Raw genomic sequence first — 15864 nt, 5'->3', positions numbered from 1 at the left:
CATGTGTACACTGGGTGGTGACCTCTTCTCTCTCTCTCTGGCGTTCATCCTGTCACGGGGACCCGGAAGTGCTTCCTGACTGTAATGTGATAGCACTGGAAGTACACCGGGGTCTGGTGTAAAGGAAGCTGCTCTGCATCACCCGGAGAGTTGGAGTCCGGTGTGGAGGACGAACGGACAAAACTTGCCTGGGAGGAGTGGAGGTGAAGAAAGGAAGAGAGAAAAAGAACTGTGCCTTTTGTATGGTGCTTTATTGTAATTAAACGTGCATTTGTGACGGTGAGATGGCGTCTGCTGTTTGGGGCGCTGGACTGCCCACTAATAATCAGTTTTTTGATATAATTGTATTTATGTCAAAAGTTACTTACAACTGCAGGACAGAAGTAGGTGGAATTGTACGGCCTAAAAAATAATCCATATCAATGTCAGTCATTGTCCAACCTGCTATATCCCAACACAGGGTCACGGGGGTCTGCTGGAGTCAATCCCAGCCAGCACAGGGCGCAAGGTAGGAACAAACCCCAGGCAGGGTGCCAACCCACCACAGGGCGCAATTTAGGATCGCCAATACACCTAACCTGCATGTCTTTGGACTGTGGGAGGAAACCTACGCAGACACTGGGAGAACATGCAAACTCCACGCAGGGAGGACCCGGGAAGCGAACCCAGGTCTCCTAACTGCGAGGCAGCAGCGCTACCACTGCGCCACTGTGCCGTCCCCATATCAATGTATAAGTGATAATTCTGATGGTATAAGGCACATATATATTCTTTTCAGACTTCAACTTATTTTTTTAAGAAAGGTATTATTAATTGATGTTTTAACACTGGCACTTCTTATCGCTCTGCTACTCACATAGATTCGACTGCAGGCGTTTACTTCTCTCAAACAGCTTTGTTGTCTCCCGGGAGCAAACGAGAAGGGCCTAGCCGAAGACCTGTGGAGCTCTGCCATTGAGGAACTGAACAGCCAATCGGATTGCATGTCTATGTCACATAATTTACACAGCAAACGTTCACAGAAGGGTCTGGCGGCAGCAGCACCACCACCACACCACTACACGCCTACTCAATAACTGTCATCGCTCCCGAATAAAATCGCCTCCCACAATCCTAATCTTACCCTTGGGTCGGCATATTATTTTACAACGGGAGAGGCAACATCTTGAAATGGGAGTGTTGCGAAAGACATAAATGACTAAGTGCAATGCAGGGACGGCTAAACGTTATCTGATGTGTGCAATTTCACGTCAGGGGAGCAGAGCTGCAGGGGTCTGCAGCTGGACATGTTAAAGCAAACACGGCACAAGACGCAACTTCTTCCTGTTCCCCCCCTTTGTGCTTGCATCAACTCACCAAGTTGGCTGAATCGCGCAGAACTCAAACTTTCTTAAAAGGTTAAGCTCACTTATTATACACAGCTCACATGCGTATTTAAAGTTATCTTTAAGACGCCAATACACCAACACAAAAAACACAATTTCCGTATTCTTTTGTACGCACTTTTTTCTTCTTATTTTTTTCCACAAATTTTTAGCGTAGCAATAAAACAATTTCCTCAAAATCCATACCGAAAAATTAATTTCGGTATTTTTCTATTATTGTGATGCAAATTAAGGCGTCATGTGCCTGCAGCCTTAGAATTTTGGAGACTAATTTTAATATTAGGGTTAGGTTCCAGAGGGTTATTTTATTAAGATTAGAGGCCCAAGTTACTGTTGCTGCCCGGTTTGTGGGGCTAAGTTTAGGATTTGGGTAGGGGTAGATTGTCTGATTTTGAACCATGCGTCATGATAATAGAAAAAGTCATCTTTACCAGATCAGCAAGTATACCTCCCACTATTAATATATCATCCAGTTACTAGTCCAGGATGCACTTGTTTCTCAGTTAGACCACAGGCAGGTAAAATGGCTTTCTTTTTGGGTGAAAATTAACCTGGGATCATTGTGGTTTAATAAATCCCAGTGCTTTAGCCACTAGACAACACTTAAATTTTAATGGAAAAGACATCTTGGCAGAGCCAAAGTTATGTGCTGCTGATAGTAGTAAGTGTCTGAGTGTATCTGTAACAGTCATCCGTACCTTCCACCTTGTAGGCCATAGACGCGCGGTTGTTCTCAGTTGTTCCAGGTTCTGACCATCACGGTTTAATATCCGGTACAGAGTGACGTCCTAATTTTGAGGAAGGATTGGCGTCAGCAACCTGTGACAATAAAGTGAATACTCCGTTAAGAAAATGAATGGCTTTGAAAATGTTAACGAAATCAAGAAGATGAGCATGCAGACTGAACTTCTCATTTATGTGGATGTACTGTACTGTCTCTTGTTTGTTGTGAAAAATTTCACGTTTGTGGTGAGGCATGAAACTTTGAAAGATTTAAAAATAAATGTACAAGTAATTATATGATGTGTTCCAAAATACATGGGCGGAGTGGTGGCTCCGAGACTAGGGATCTGCACTGGCAATCGGAAGGTTGCCGGTTCGAATCTCGTAAACGGCAAGAGTGAGTCTACTTCGTTGGGAACCTTGAGCGCGAGGCCCTTAACCTGCAATTGCTCCGTCCTGGGGATGACGTTATTCTGCATCCAGCCCTGCATGTAAGCCCACCAACCTGCAGGGAAAAACCTGGGGGTTGGTGGCAGAATTGGCACTCCAGCCACCATGAAAAGAAACCTCATGCTGTGAACTAGTGTGTTCCTGAGGTGTCACTTGGGTCCTAATCTGGGATCCTGAGGTGGTTTGGACAATGTGCTGTATTCTAACCTCTCTCATCCTCTCCAAAACACTTAAGAGAGAGAAATCCAAATTAAGTTTAGTGAATTTTTGTTTGTTTTAGTTGGGAATCCTAAAAACGACTCCATTTGATGTCCACATTGATGGAAAAAAATAACCTCTGACACGGCCTTGTATTCCTTTGACTTCTTCCAGATTGCCCTCAAGTGTGCCGACATCTGCAATCCCTGCCGGGTATGGGGGATGAGTAAGCAGTGGGGAGAGCGAGTCTGTGAGGAGTTCTACAGGCAAGGTCGGGAAATGAGCTCTACACTTCACTCTTTATCATCTTTAATAAAAGCCTTTGTTTTGCATTCATGCTTGAATCATGGCGGCACCTTGATTTGCTCCTGGTCAGTTTATTGAAGTGATAAATCTACTCCCAGACTTGTTCATTTTTCATATCACAATCCTTGTCCTTTTAGAAAAAGAAAATTGCATAGATCTGTGGCTTGAAATCCCTTGAAAATGAAAACTCAATTTTAGTCGTATTGGAGTTTAGCTCAGAAAGACACCTTGGGCAGAGTAAACTGTTATAACCTTCACGAGACTCTTGTAGAACCAGTAAGACTTTTACTGCTGAATATTACTTTTTTTAAATCAGTCCTTGCACTTTATTAAAGCTGTTCCTTTTCTCCAATAATAAATGTTCTAAATCTTGACCCATTTCTTACGTAGAAGGTAATCAAGGCTTCTGATGGCCTGGTTATGCTCTAAAGAAGACAAAACAAATAGTTTATAACAAGGGCAGCTGCAGCCTGTTGTAATCTCTTCTTAAGTACGTTTTGTTTCTTTTCTTTTATCAAATTCCCTCTGCGATTCCGGCCTCGGCTGTCCACTTAACCTGTTGATCAGTCTCAATTACGTGGCTCTTTAATAAATATTTACTTTTGATGGGTTTGTCATTCCATTTTCCTTAAGCTTTTCTTTGCAGCTGTGTGATAAAATGTCGAATGAATTCCCAAAGTGCTTTTAATTGTCAAAGGTCAGCAGTTTATTTTATTAATGGATTCTCGTGATCATTTTCACCTAGAAAGCGCTTCCTTTTGTCGCCCAGTTTTGTCTAACTCAGGTTCTTTTTAGACTCGCATTCCATACCTAATGCGAAAAAAAACAAACCGCATCAGACCAAATGTACAGTGCCCTCCATTATGTATGGGCACAGACCCATCTGTCCTTGTCCTCTGCTTTCCAAATGTACAGTGCCCTCCATTATGTATGGGCACAGACCCATCTGTCCTTGTCCTCTGCTTTGCAGTTTCAAATTACAAGTCATACAAATCCCGACATCGTGATTAAAGTGCACATTGCAGAATTTCATTGCAGGAGATTTGCAAACATTTCAGTCACCAAACTTTTTCTACACAGTCCTCCCATTTCAGGGCACTATATGTTTGGGACAGTTAGTGTCGTAGGTGTTTGCGATTCCTCTGGTGGGTTTCACAACTTCATAAGAGACCTCAGCTTGCTTCTACCCTTTGGAGTCTGTCACTGCCATTGTTCAACATGAGGACAAGAGCTGTGCCAATGAAAGTCAAAGAAGACATTAGGAGGCCGAGAAAAATGAATAAAGCCATTTAGGAGACAACAATAAAAAAAAACTTGGGTTGACTGAAATCAACTGTCTGGAATATCAAGAAGAAGAAGGAGCAGACTGGTGAGCTCAGGAATCACAAAAGGTACTGGTAGGCCATGGAAGACCTTCACTACTGATGACAGTAGAACCCTCACTCTGGTCAAGTAAAAGCCCCCAAACGCCTGTCCGACAGACCAGACACAGTCTTCAGGGGGCTGATGTGGACATTTCAGAGATGACTATCAGCAGAAGACTTCATGAACACAAACACAGAGGAGGCCACACCGCAAGATGAACACCACAAAAACAGGACGGCCAGATTACAGTTTGTGACAAAAGGACTTCAAACAGCCTGCAGAATTCTGGGAGAAGAGACAAAGATGGACCTCATCAGAGTGATGGCGAGAGCAAAGTGTGGAGACGAACAGGAACTGCCCGAGATCCAAAGCAGACCACCTCACCTATTAAAACCCTTGCAGCTTAGGCATGTATGGCTGGCACAGGTCCTGGCACGTTTCCCTTCACTGATGATAGGTCTGCTGACGGCACAATGAATTCAGAGGTGTGTAGAAACATCTGATCTGCTCAAATTCAGTAAATGACAACAAACTCACTGGACGGCACTTCATCCTCCAACAAGATAACGAGCCAAACAGACTGCTGTGGTGACACAGGAGTCCATCAGAGCTAAAAAATGGAAAATTCTTGAATGGCCAAGCCAGTCACCTGATTTCAGATCAACTCAGCAGGCCTTCCAGGTGCTGAACTTAAGGGGGACAAGCCCCTCCAAACAATCAGGAGCTGAAGATGGCTGCATCAGTGGCTTGGCAGAGCATCACCAGAGAAGACCTTCAGCAGCTGCTGATGTCTATGAATGGCAGACTTCAGTGATGTGAGGGACACCTGACAAAGTCCTCAATATGACAACAGCTTTAACTAGACCTGCCATTGCTGTGTGCCAAACATTATGGTGGTCTGAAGTGGGGGGGACCATGTAGAGCAAGGGTTCCCAAACTTTTTTCAGCCGCAGACCCCTTTACCAAAAACTTTTAAAACCGTCGACCCCTTAATTACATGCAATGGTTTTTCATATCCGCACTTGCTTTGATATGTTCGATAAGACAATGAACAGACATGTTTGTGCTACATGTATTTTCATGCATTCTTACGTGTGACTCTTTTAATGACACATTTTACCTTTTCGTTCGCAAATTTGGTATGTAATGTGTTTTTTTTAAATGATTTTACTTCTTAATTAGGTACCTATTGGAATCATAGATATTTTGAAGTAACAAACAAATAGCAGTAGTAAGGGGGTCTATTTTTGCTGTCGTTGACCCCCAAATTTTTTCATTGAAACTATCGACCCCTAGAAAGTTCAAATCGACCCCAGGGGGTCAATATCGACCACTTTGGGAACCCTTGATGTAGAGCATGTGTTGTGTGTCTGAAATGAGCCTCAGGAGAGCATGAAGGGGCATTATCTCTCCCCCTTTTGTCCCATCTAACAAAGCACTTACTTTGCACCCCTGGAACTGGTGTCCCTGCTGAAAGGGCTTTCTCTGCAGTGGAAGACGACTTTACCCCACAAAGACGTTGCCTCACGCAGCCGTGCATGTTGACCATTTGCACTAAAATCTTCCAATGTCCAAGTTAATAACGAGCCTCACTGAATGTTTTCTTGTTTTCAAGTTTTACTAAGTTTGTTATTAATTCTGAGTAGGCTGTGTGCAGAACAGGCGATTCATTCCGCTTCTTTCTTTTGTTTGTTAGATAAATAAAAACAGAATTTCAATGTTTAAGACTGACTGTAGTTTATGCGAGTCTACACTCTGAATTGATTCTCAGACAACTGGTGCAAGTAGAAATATTGGAAATGGAATTGAATGAGGAGGTCAGGGCCGATTCTCAGCCCTAATGACCACTTTGAGGCAGGTGGTCTAACAGGCAGACCACCTGTAGGGTGTCTGATTCAGAACTGATTATGCTAACCCCTTCCTTTGGCTTGTCTTGCAGGTGACGTAGAGAGACAGTTTGATCTTGAGATCAGCCCCATGTGCAACCAGCAGACGGACTCCGTCCCTGGCATACAAATAGGTAGGCGCCGCTGCTTTTATTGTAATAGCTTTTGAGTGCAGGCCGGGGCTCGGAACGCAGACGGTTCAGGTCATCATTTTCATTAAGCATTCACTAGATATGGTGCATTTGTTAGGATAATCCTGTTAGGAATCAGACCTGCTTGAGAAGCTTTTTACTAACAATTTATTAAAATAAGTATTAATTTAGTGTTCATACAGTTAGGTCCATAAATATTTGGACAGAGACAACTTTTTTCTCATTTTGGTTCTGTACGTTACCACAGTGAATTTTAAATGAAACAACTCCGATGCAGTTGAAGTGCAGACTTTCAGCTTTAATTCAGTGGGGTGAACAAAACGATTGTATAAAAATGTGAGGCAACTAAAGCATTTTTTGAACACAATCCCTTCATTTCAGGGGCTCAAAAGTAATTGGACAAATTAAATAACTGGAAATCAAATGTTCATTTTTAATACTCTGTTGAAAACCCTTTGCTGGCAATGACAGCCTGAAGTCTTGAACTCCTGGACATCACCAGATGCTGGGTTTCCTCCTTTTTAATGCTCTGCCAGGCCTTTACTGCAGCGGCTTTCAGTTGCTGTTTGTTTGTGGGCCTTTCTGTCTGAAGTTTAGTCTTCAACAAGTGAAATGCCTGCTCAGTTGGGTTAAGATCAGGTGACTGACTTGGCCATTCAAGAATTTTCCACTTCTTTGCTTTAATTAACTCCTGGGTTGCTTTGGCTGTATGTTTTGGGTCATTGTCCATCTGTATCATGAAACGCCGCCCAATCAATGTGACTGCTGTATTTAGCTGGATTTGAGCAGACAGTATGTCTCTGAACACCTCAGAATTCATTCGGCTGCTTCTGTCCTGTGTCACATCATCAATAAACACTAGTGTCCCAGTGCCACTGGCAGCCATGCACGCCCAAGCCATCACACTGCCTCCACCGTGTTTTACAGATGATGTGCTATGCTTTGGATAATGAGCTGTTCCATGCCTTCTCCATACTTTTTTCTTGCCATCATTCTGGTAGAGGTTGATCTTGGTTTCATCTGTCCAAAGAATGTTTTTCCAGAACTGTGCTGGCTTTTTTAGATGTTCTTTAGCAAAGTCCAATCTAGCCTTTCTATTCTTGAGGCTTATGAGTGTCTTTCACCTTGCAGTGCACCCTCTGGATTTACTTTCATGCAGTCTTCTCTTTATGGTAGACTTGGATATCGATACGCCCGCCTACCCCCTGGAGAGTGTTGTTCACTTGGTTGGCTGTTGTGAAGGGGTTTCTCTTCTCCATGGAAATGATTCTGTGATCATCCACCACTGTTGTCTTCCGTGGACGTCCAGGTCTTTTTGCATTGCTGAGTTCACCAGTGCTTGCTTTCTTTCTCAGGATGGACCAAACTGTAGATTTTGCCACTCGTAATATTGGAGCAATTTCTTGGATGGGTTTTTTCTGTTTTTGTAGCTTAAGGATGGCTTCTTTCACCTGCATGGAGAGCTCCTTTGACTGCATGTTGTCTGTTCACAGCAAAATCTTCCACATGCAAGCACCACACCTCAAATCAACTCCAGGCCTTTTATCTGCTTAACTGATAATGACATAACGATGGGCTTGACCACACCTGCCCATGAAATAGCCTTTGAGTCAATTGTCCAATTACTTTTGAGCCCCTGAAATGAAGGGATTGTGTTCAAAAAATGCTTTAGTTGCCTCACATTTTTATGCAATCGTTTTGTTCACCCCACTGAATTAAAGTTGAAACTGCATCTGAGTTGTTTCATTTAAAATTCATTGTGGTAATGTACAGAACCAAAATGAGAAAAAAGTTGTCTCTGTCCAAATATTTATGGACCTAACTGTAGTTTCACAATAAAGGGGAATATTGTATACATAACACACCCAATAAACTCCAAATGTACACTTTCTTATTTGTCACAGTGGTCGTCTCTTCACCCTGCAAAAGATGATAAATGTGCCACTGAGAGCATTCATAGTATTGTATGCCAGAAAGCAGTTTAGTGCATTTGTCCTGAATCGGAATGTTTCACCTCATTTTGATGAAAAGCAGACCCTGCCCGTGGAGTGTGGAGCCAAAAACAGCACTAGCCTAACGTAAGGGGCATCACGTTTAAGGAGAACGCACAATGCTAGAAATGCATTACAAGTTTTAAAAAACAAAAATGACAGCATCTGTCCTTTAGATCGAATACTGTGTATGTTGTGGGCCTTTGGGGTGGGGGGGGGGGGGGGGTAGGGTTGCCGTCATAATCGCCTCGGTCAGGGGTAACACTACTGTATATCACTCAGTAGTCTCAGTAGTACTACATTCTCAAAGCATTGCTTCATTTTTGAATCACAGACAAACATGATGTAATACAGCAGAACCAAATAATGCACAGAGATTAAAAGGAAGTCACAGAATGCAAGTTCTTTCATTTCTGTGTTCCAAGGTTAAAAAAATTCTGGTGGTAAACATTTTCTGGAGGCTTTCAACAATAGCATATTGTTATTTACGACAGGTTTCATTCTACGTGTAAACCGGTAACCCAAGTGGTTTACTGAAGGTGTGTGTTCTTATTTAACAGATTAAGACCTACTGGGAAGAAAAGGGACAGATTAGGACTCCAATACAGGCAGACGTAGCACTGTTTCCACCTTTGGTGGGCACCTGTAGACATCCCTATCAACACCTTTTGACCATTTGAAACTTGTTTATGATTGTCTTAAAGAACTCTTTGGCAGACTAATGGAGCAAAGACATAGTTTTCTGCAGCAACTCAGGAAGTGAATAAGCGAGCAAGTCAGCAATGGCATCAGGCACTCAAGTCTTGGATGGCATAGTCAGAAAACATGGGACTTAGAAGGTGTGCACAGCTTGCTCTTGGAACATTTTAAATTTTGTATATATATATATATATATATATATATATATATATATATATATTTATATATATCTATACACACAAACAAACATATACACGTATGTATAATATGTGTATATATATATATATATATATATATATATATATATATATATATATATATATATATATATATACACACACACACATATATTGTGGAAGCTGGCTTGGACACAGACATGAAGACATGTTTAAATCACCCACAACACGTTTATTTACACCACTAATATTTACAACAGTGCACATAACCCCAAACATCTCCCCCCAAAAGTCCAGGCCTTTAACCAATGCCTTTTTCTCCAGGCCACCTCCACTCCTCTCAAACAAGACTTGGTCCTCTCCTCGTCCGACTCCAGCCCCTGAATGAAGGGAGGTGGCCCCTTTTATCATCAGCGGGATGTGCGCCAGGTGCCTCCCAATAATCTTCCGCTGGTACTCCCCAGTGTGGCAGAAGTACCGGCTGCACACCTGGAAGCACTCCTGGTGTCTCTGGCCTTCCTTCCCCCAGCACTTCCAGGTGTGGCGGAAGTGCTGAGGGCCAGGGCTCTTCAGGCATTGGGGCACCCCTTGGCGGTGACCACAGGCCCCTATAAGGTTTAGCTTCCATGCTCAGTTCCCGTGGTCCCCACAGCCACCAGGGCGGTCGCTCCCTCGTGGTCTGGAGGAGGCGCAATCCCTCCTCCGATCCTTCCGGGCATCCCGGCTGGGTGCCACCCCCAGCCGTTTGCCACTATATATAATATAAATACACACACACACACAGGTGCATCTCAATAAATTAGAATATCATTGAAAAGTTAATTTATTTCAGTAATTCAAAAAGTGAAACTCATATACAAGTATATACTTGTGTCTTGAAAACCAAAAAAAAAAAAAAAATTGATCATAAAATCAGACCCCGACTTACTGTATATGCCGTTCAAAAATACGACAATTTTTTTTTTTCCATCTTCTTGCCTCCTCTAATCTCACACCAGTTTCTCAGACACATTGAATTTTGTTGCAGCCTGTCCGTTACCAATTACATTTCGCCACTTCACATGACTTTTAATTTAAAACCAGCTTCATATTTTCTTCTCATTGTAGATAAGGGATGCTCTTATGATAAAGGTGTATGAAAAAAAATACAAAAAAACAGTGCAAACGTCACTTCGGAATAGTTCAGGTATCGCCGTGTGGTCACGTAGGCACGATACATAGAAAACAAAAGGCCGTGTGCTCCGTGGTTACTCTCTCAGGTGGGCGTTAGCATATCATAATCTTTTGGACCAATAGCAGGAGTTTTCTGTATTTGACTTATACGACCAACATTATAAAATACCGGAAATAATACGGCAAAATAAAGCCCCGACTTATCTGCGGGAGAACTTAAACGTGAGTATACTGTATATTATGGTATATAGATTACACACAGAGTCATATATTTCAAGCATTTTTCTTTTCATTTTGCTGATTATGGCATATAGCTAATGAACACCCAAAATTCAGTATCTCAGAAAATTAGAATATTACATAAGACCAATAGAAAAAAAATAAATACAGAAATGTTGGCCTGCTGAAAAGTATGTCCATGTACACACTCAATACTTGGTAGAGACTCCGTTTGCATGAATTACTCAAAATTAATAATACTAGTAGTAGTTTATTTATATATCGCCTTTCACAGACAAAAGGTCAGAGTACTGAACAGCAAATAGAGTACAAATACAACAGTTAAAACAAAACATAAAAATAATAAATAAACAAACAAACTATTCAGCACTCATTAAAAGCACGTTTAAAAAGAAATGTTTTCAGTTGTTTTTTTTTTTTTTAAAGAATCAACGGACTCGACTCCACGCAGACCACAAGGCAGGCTACTCCATAGTCTCGGTGCCACAGACTGAAAGGCCCAATCCCCGCGGGTTTTTAGCTGAGTGCGGGGGACAACTAGAAGGCCCTTTTGCCCAGATCTGATCTAAGAGTCCGACAAGCTGTACGGCGTTGGAACAGGCTGGTTAGGTACTCAGGAATTTGTCCATGCAAAGCTCTGAAAGTACCAAAACTTTAAAATGAATTCTATAAAACACTGGGAGCCAGTGCAGTGTATCCAGAATGGGGGTGATATGATATATATATATATATATATATATATATATATATATATATACACGAATGAGAGAGAGAGAGATGAAATACCATGATGGGATCACAATGCTTGAAGTATGACAAATACACTATAAACTGTTTCTTTGTGCACTACTCAAAATTTGAAATATAAAAGTACAGTACAGTGGAACCTTGGTTTGCGAGTAACTTGGTTTACGAGTGTTTTGCAAGACGAGCTAAAATTTTTAATAAATTTTGACTTGATAAACGAGCGAGGTCTTACAATACGAGTAGTATGTATACGCTTTGTCTGCCGAGCGTCATGTGATCACAACTGAGCTGATGGTTCTTCTCTCTCTCTCTCTCTCAGCGTGCCTCACTCATATAGTCAACATCCATATGAGCGTATACAGTTTACTACAGCATTGTGATTGTGTGTGCTGTGACGTGCGAGTCCCCGTCTTGCACCCCAAAACACGAAGCTGAGTCTCAGTACTTTAGCAACACCAGCTTTATTCAGCTTGAAACAGCAACAGCGCGGTTATTTATTGTAGCGTGATCTGTCGCGCTCCTATACACAGACACGGCAGTCAGGCATGGCCGTGGCCAAGTAGTACTGTGCCCTGCGCATTTATAATGTTCCTTGTATCACCCATCAACGGCAGGCGCTTATAGCATCGTTTTTACGGCGAACTGCTACAGCGCTGGGAGACTGCGATTGCTTTGGGACGCTCTTCCGCGTGTCGTCCTGTTGGGTGGAATCCCACAAGGGTTTAGAAACTCACTCACACCAGCCATGATTCTTTTCAAAGGTAAAGTGCAGGTTAATTTCGTTTTATGTATTTTTACTTTATATTTTGTATTAATCATTTTTATATTAATAGTTTTGGGTTGTGGAATGAATCATCTGAGTTTCCATCATTTCTTATGGAGAAATTCACTTTGATATACGAGTGCTTTGGACTGCGATTATGCTCGCAAACCGAGGTTCCACTGTATTCACATTGTATAAAATTCCTCTTTACCATTTCCATGCTTTATTACATATATATTACTATACTATTAAAATTACTTATCTCATTGAGTTATCCGCAATGTCACATTCTTTGTTTTTTTTTTTTAATAAAGAATTTCTGTTTAGATTATTTGACCAGTGTAACCTCCTGCTCAGCCTGTGTGTGGCATGGTGTAGTTAAAGACCTGCCATCTTGGGTCCGTGTAGGAAAATCCCGTTTAAAGCACAGATGATCAAAGGTGCAAATCACATCAAATGGAGCAGGCCAGCTAAAGTCGCTCAGCAGATGTTGCTTCCAGCTAGCTAATGTGAGAAACAGTCAGATGCTTTTAGAGAAGGAGGTCATGTTAAGTCCGGTCTGTGCCTTTCCATAGGCTTTGAATGGTGTTTTTATTTTTCCCCAGGTTTTATTACCTACATCGTGGAGCCTCTCTTCAATGAATGGACCAGATTTACAGAAAGCAGCGTTCTCACGGAGAGCATGATGTGTCACCTCAGAAATAACAAGGTGAAGTGGAGGGGGCTACTGCACAAACAGCACCACAACGGAGAGGAGAACGAGCAGCTCAGCGAGGTCTCTTAGCACTACTACCCCCCCACCCCCCCCTCACGGTATGATGTTCTGCTTTTAACTGCTCAAAGGAGGCGGACGTGTGAGGACACCTGTGGTAAACCTGAATGGTGCTCGGTAGAAGTCTCTCCATTGATAGCACAGAGAAGGAAGGAGAGGACAATGCACTGACGAGGGAGCCCTTTTGTACTGTTGCATTCGCAGTGGTTTCCCCAAGGACCGTGACGAAGAAATCAGAAAGAGAGATAACGGTCTTGAGTGGGCAAAGAGACAAAAACTTGGAGATGGCCACAGTCATGTTTGGAGTGCCAGACTCACACACACACAAAAAAAAAGGCAGCTGGACTGCAGAAAACTGCTGACACAGAAAACCAGCATACAAAAACAAACCTATTCCAACATCACACCTTTTTTAAAGCAACATGTCTGCTATTTTCTATTTCTTCATACCAGCTAATGGATACAGTCCTTATTAGTTTTTCGTTTTCTTTTCCTTTACTTGCCTGTGAGATAAACTGACACTTTTTACAAAAGTGTAAATAAGGTCTAAACATTACATCCTTCTAATGTCAAACAGCCTACTGTAAAGTTTTTAAACTATGATTGGGTGTGAACGCCCCTCACAGCACGAGGTCTACCTTCTTGGCTTTTTATATATCTAGATGTATACTGTTATTGGGAACTGCTGTATATATTTGTAAATAATGAAGCTACTGACTTAAACGCCAAAATACTGTAGAGGACTGGTACCTGTATATAAAAAAAAAAAAAAAAAAAAAAGGTAAATGCAAGCCTAGTTTTAACAGAAACTTTATTCTATAAATAGTTTATATGGTTTCATAAATTGTAAAGTGCATAAAATAAGTCTTAACATTACCACTTTCTTTATGCTGAATTGAGAGCACAAGCATCGTTGACGAGTTCTTTAAAGTAGATGTTTTGCAATCATTATTGTACCAAATTTGTCTGTCTCCTTCTTACAGGGCATTGCTCGCTCTCCATTGTGTCTTACACTGGCTGCACACGATTGTACCCGTAATTCGCACACACTGTGACATTTCGTTACGTCGTCCTCCCCTCACCCCAGAGTAATAACAGTGTTGCAGACACGTGGCGATGCTCGGTCTCTGTGTGGTTTGTTTTGCACTTTGCATTTACGTATCGACTGGTGCCACACTTCAGTGCCATATGACGACTGTTATCAATGAAGGATTCATCAGCATTACGTCTGTTAGACGCATCTGGGGCTAGTACAACTTTCCCACACACTGGGGCTAGTACAACTTTCCCACACATTTCTGTATAATTTCTGTGTATTCCAAACAGGGCTTTAATTATTGAAAACTAAAAAGGTAAAGTTAGTTTAATTCGCATCAAATGTGTGTTTTTTTAAAATTCTTATTCATTTTTTTTAAAGACATTTATAAAAACAAAGAAAGCACACTGCATTCAAGCTATTCAACTCCACTCTCCCCGCCTCTCTCATTTTATTTAATTTAAAAAAAAAAAAAAGCACAAATAAGGCACTTTTTCTGTTTTGTTTATGCCCATCATTAAAACAGAACAACCGATGTTGTACGCAGAGAGGATGCGAAACAATGCAACACACACCGCCGAAGATTATTTTGAATAAGTTCTCTATTCGATGATACGGGCAACACCCAAGTAGAGGAACGGTGGTCTTACCTTGTCTGGATGAACATCTTTTACCCCTCCGACTTTATTGGTCTGTCCATGTTACAGCTCGGGGTGGAACTTTCAGCAGACCCCAGGACTTGCCTTGTTGGACCTCCACCTGTAAGGGGATTTCAGGCTGCCATCTTTTCCCTATGTGACATCAATATATATTTGAGCTATAGACCGTACATAGACACAAGTATTTTTATATATACAGGGTGGCCCATGAAAAAGTGGCCCACCTCCACTGAGACGTCTCCCGTCCTTTTCTGCTGCTGGATAGGAGGCGGCGGTTTTGTCACCTACCTTGAGGTTTTTCGTCAGTTGTACGCACAATTGGCGGACAAGGGGATTACTTTTCGCATCTCCTGTAAATGCGAGGACCAAATTTGATAACTTTTCTCTTCACCACGTAATGCAGTCGTCTCGGTGGAGGCGGGCCACGGGCTGTAAAAAGCTCGGGATCCTAGAAACCATTGAAATCGTCAGAAAAAAAAAAATTAATCGGAGTCGGTGGTTTTGTTTTTGCCGATGTGCTCGCCTCCGTTGTCTTATCAGGAGCTAAGCGAGTTTCTTTTTGCCGATTTGCTTGCCTTGCTTGTGTCTTAGTGGCTAAGCGAGTTGGTCTTTTGTCGGTGGTTCCACTCTGGCGATGGAGTCTCTTCCTTTCAGCTTCATGCTGTAGCCTTTCACTTCTTTCTTCTTCCGACTTGTTAACTTGGGGACCCCTTGACTGGCTCTTTGAGCTTCATGCTGTAGCCTCGCACTTCCGGGCCAGACAGACACAGACACACACACACACTTCCACATGTAGACGTTTATATTTTATATATATTATATATGCACTGTACATACATATATACATAGACACACATACTAGCCATCCCCTGCAGCTTCACCCACATATTAATGAAACAGGACAGTGAGGAGGGTCCCACCCAGCTCTCCACTCCTGACGTCACTCCTGTCTCAGATTAGCGTGAATATGTCGCTCCTGCGAGCAATCAACCGGAATATTCAAGCAAATTATAGAAAAGAAAAAAAAAAAAAAAAAAACCCATCTAAATCCGTTAAGTAGTTCTCTCGTTCGCTAACTAAGCGGAGTTAAGGTTACACCCCGAGGGAGACGGGCGAGTGAGGAGGTCATAAACCCCTCCCCGG

The 15864-nt window shown here is 42.1% G+C and overlaps 1 protein-coding gene across 3 annotated transcripts in view; it reads left to right on the top strand.

The window, feature by feature from the left end:
* LOC114666152 (cAMP-specific 3',5'-cyclic phosphodiesterase 7B-like) overlaps window positions 1-13975 on the top strand; it is a 220972-nt gene extending 206997 nt beyond the window's left edge. For all 3 annotated transcript variants that reach the window (XM_051919301.1, XM_051919302.1, XM_051919300.1), the window contains 3 exons: window positions 2931-3027; window positions 6367-6447; window positions 12860-13975. In XM_051919301.1, coding sequence (XP_051775261.1) covers window positions 2931-3027; window positions 6367-6447; window positions 12860-13038 — 357 coding nt within the window. In that variant the 3' untranslated portion in view covers window positions 13039-13975. The remainder of the gene's footprint in view (window positions 1-2930; window positions 3028-6366; window positions 6448-12859) is intronic.
* Window positions 13976-15864: the final 1889 nt, after the last annotated feature.

This window comes from Erpetoichthys calabaricus, chromosome 15 (genome assembly GCF_900747795.2).
Source record: "Erpetoichthys calabaricus chromosome 15, fErpCal1.3, whole genome shotgun sequence".
Taxonomy (NCBI): Eukaryota; Metazoa; Chordata; class Cladistia; order Polypteriformes; family Polypteridae; genus Erpetoichthys; species Erpetoichthys calabaricus.
Note: the sequence above shows the minus strand (reverse complement) of the source record. Positions and strands in the feature narration are given on the sequence as shown.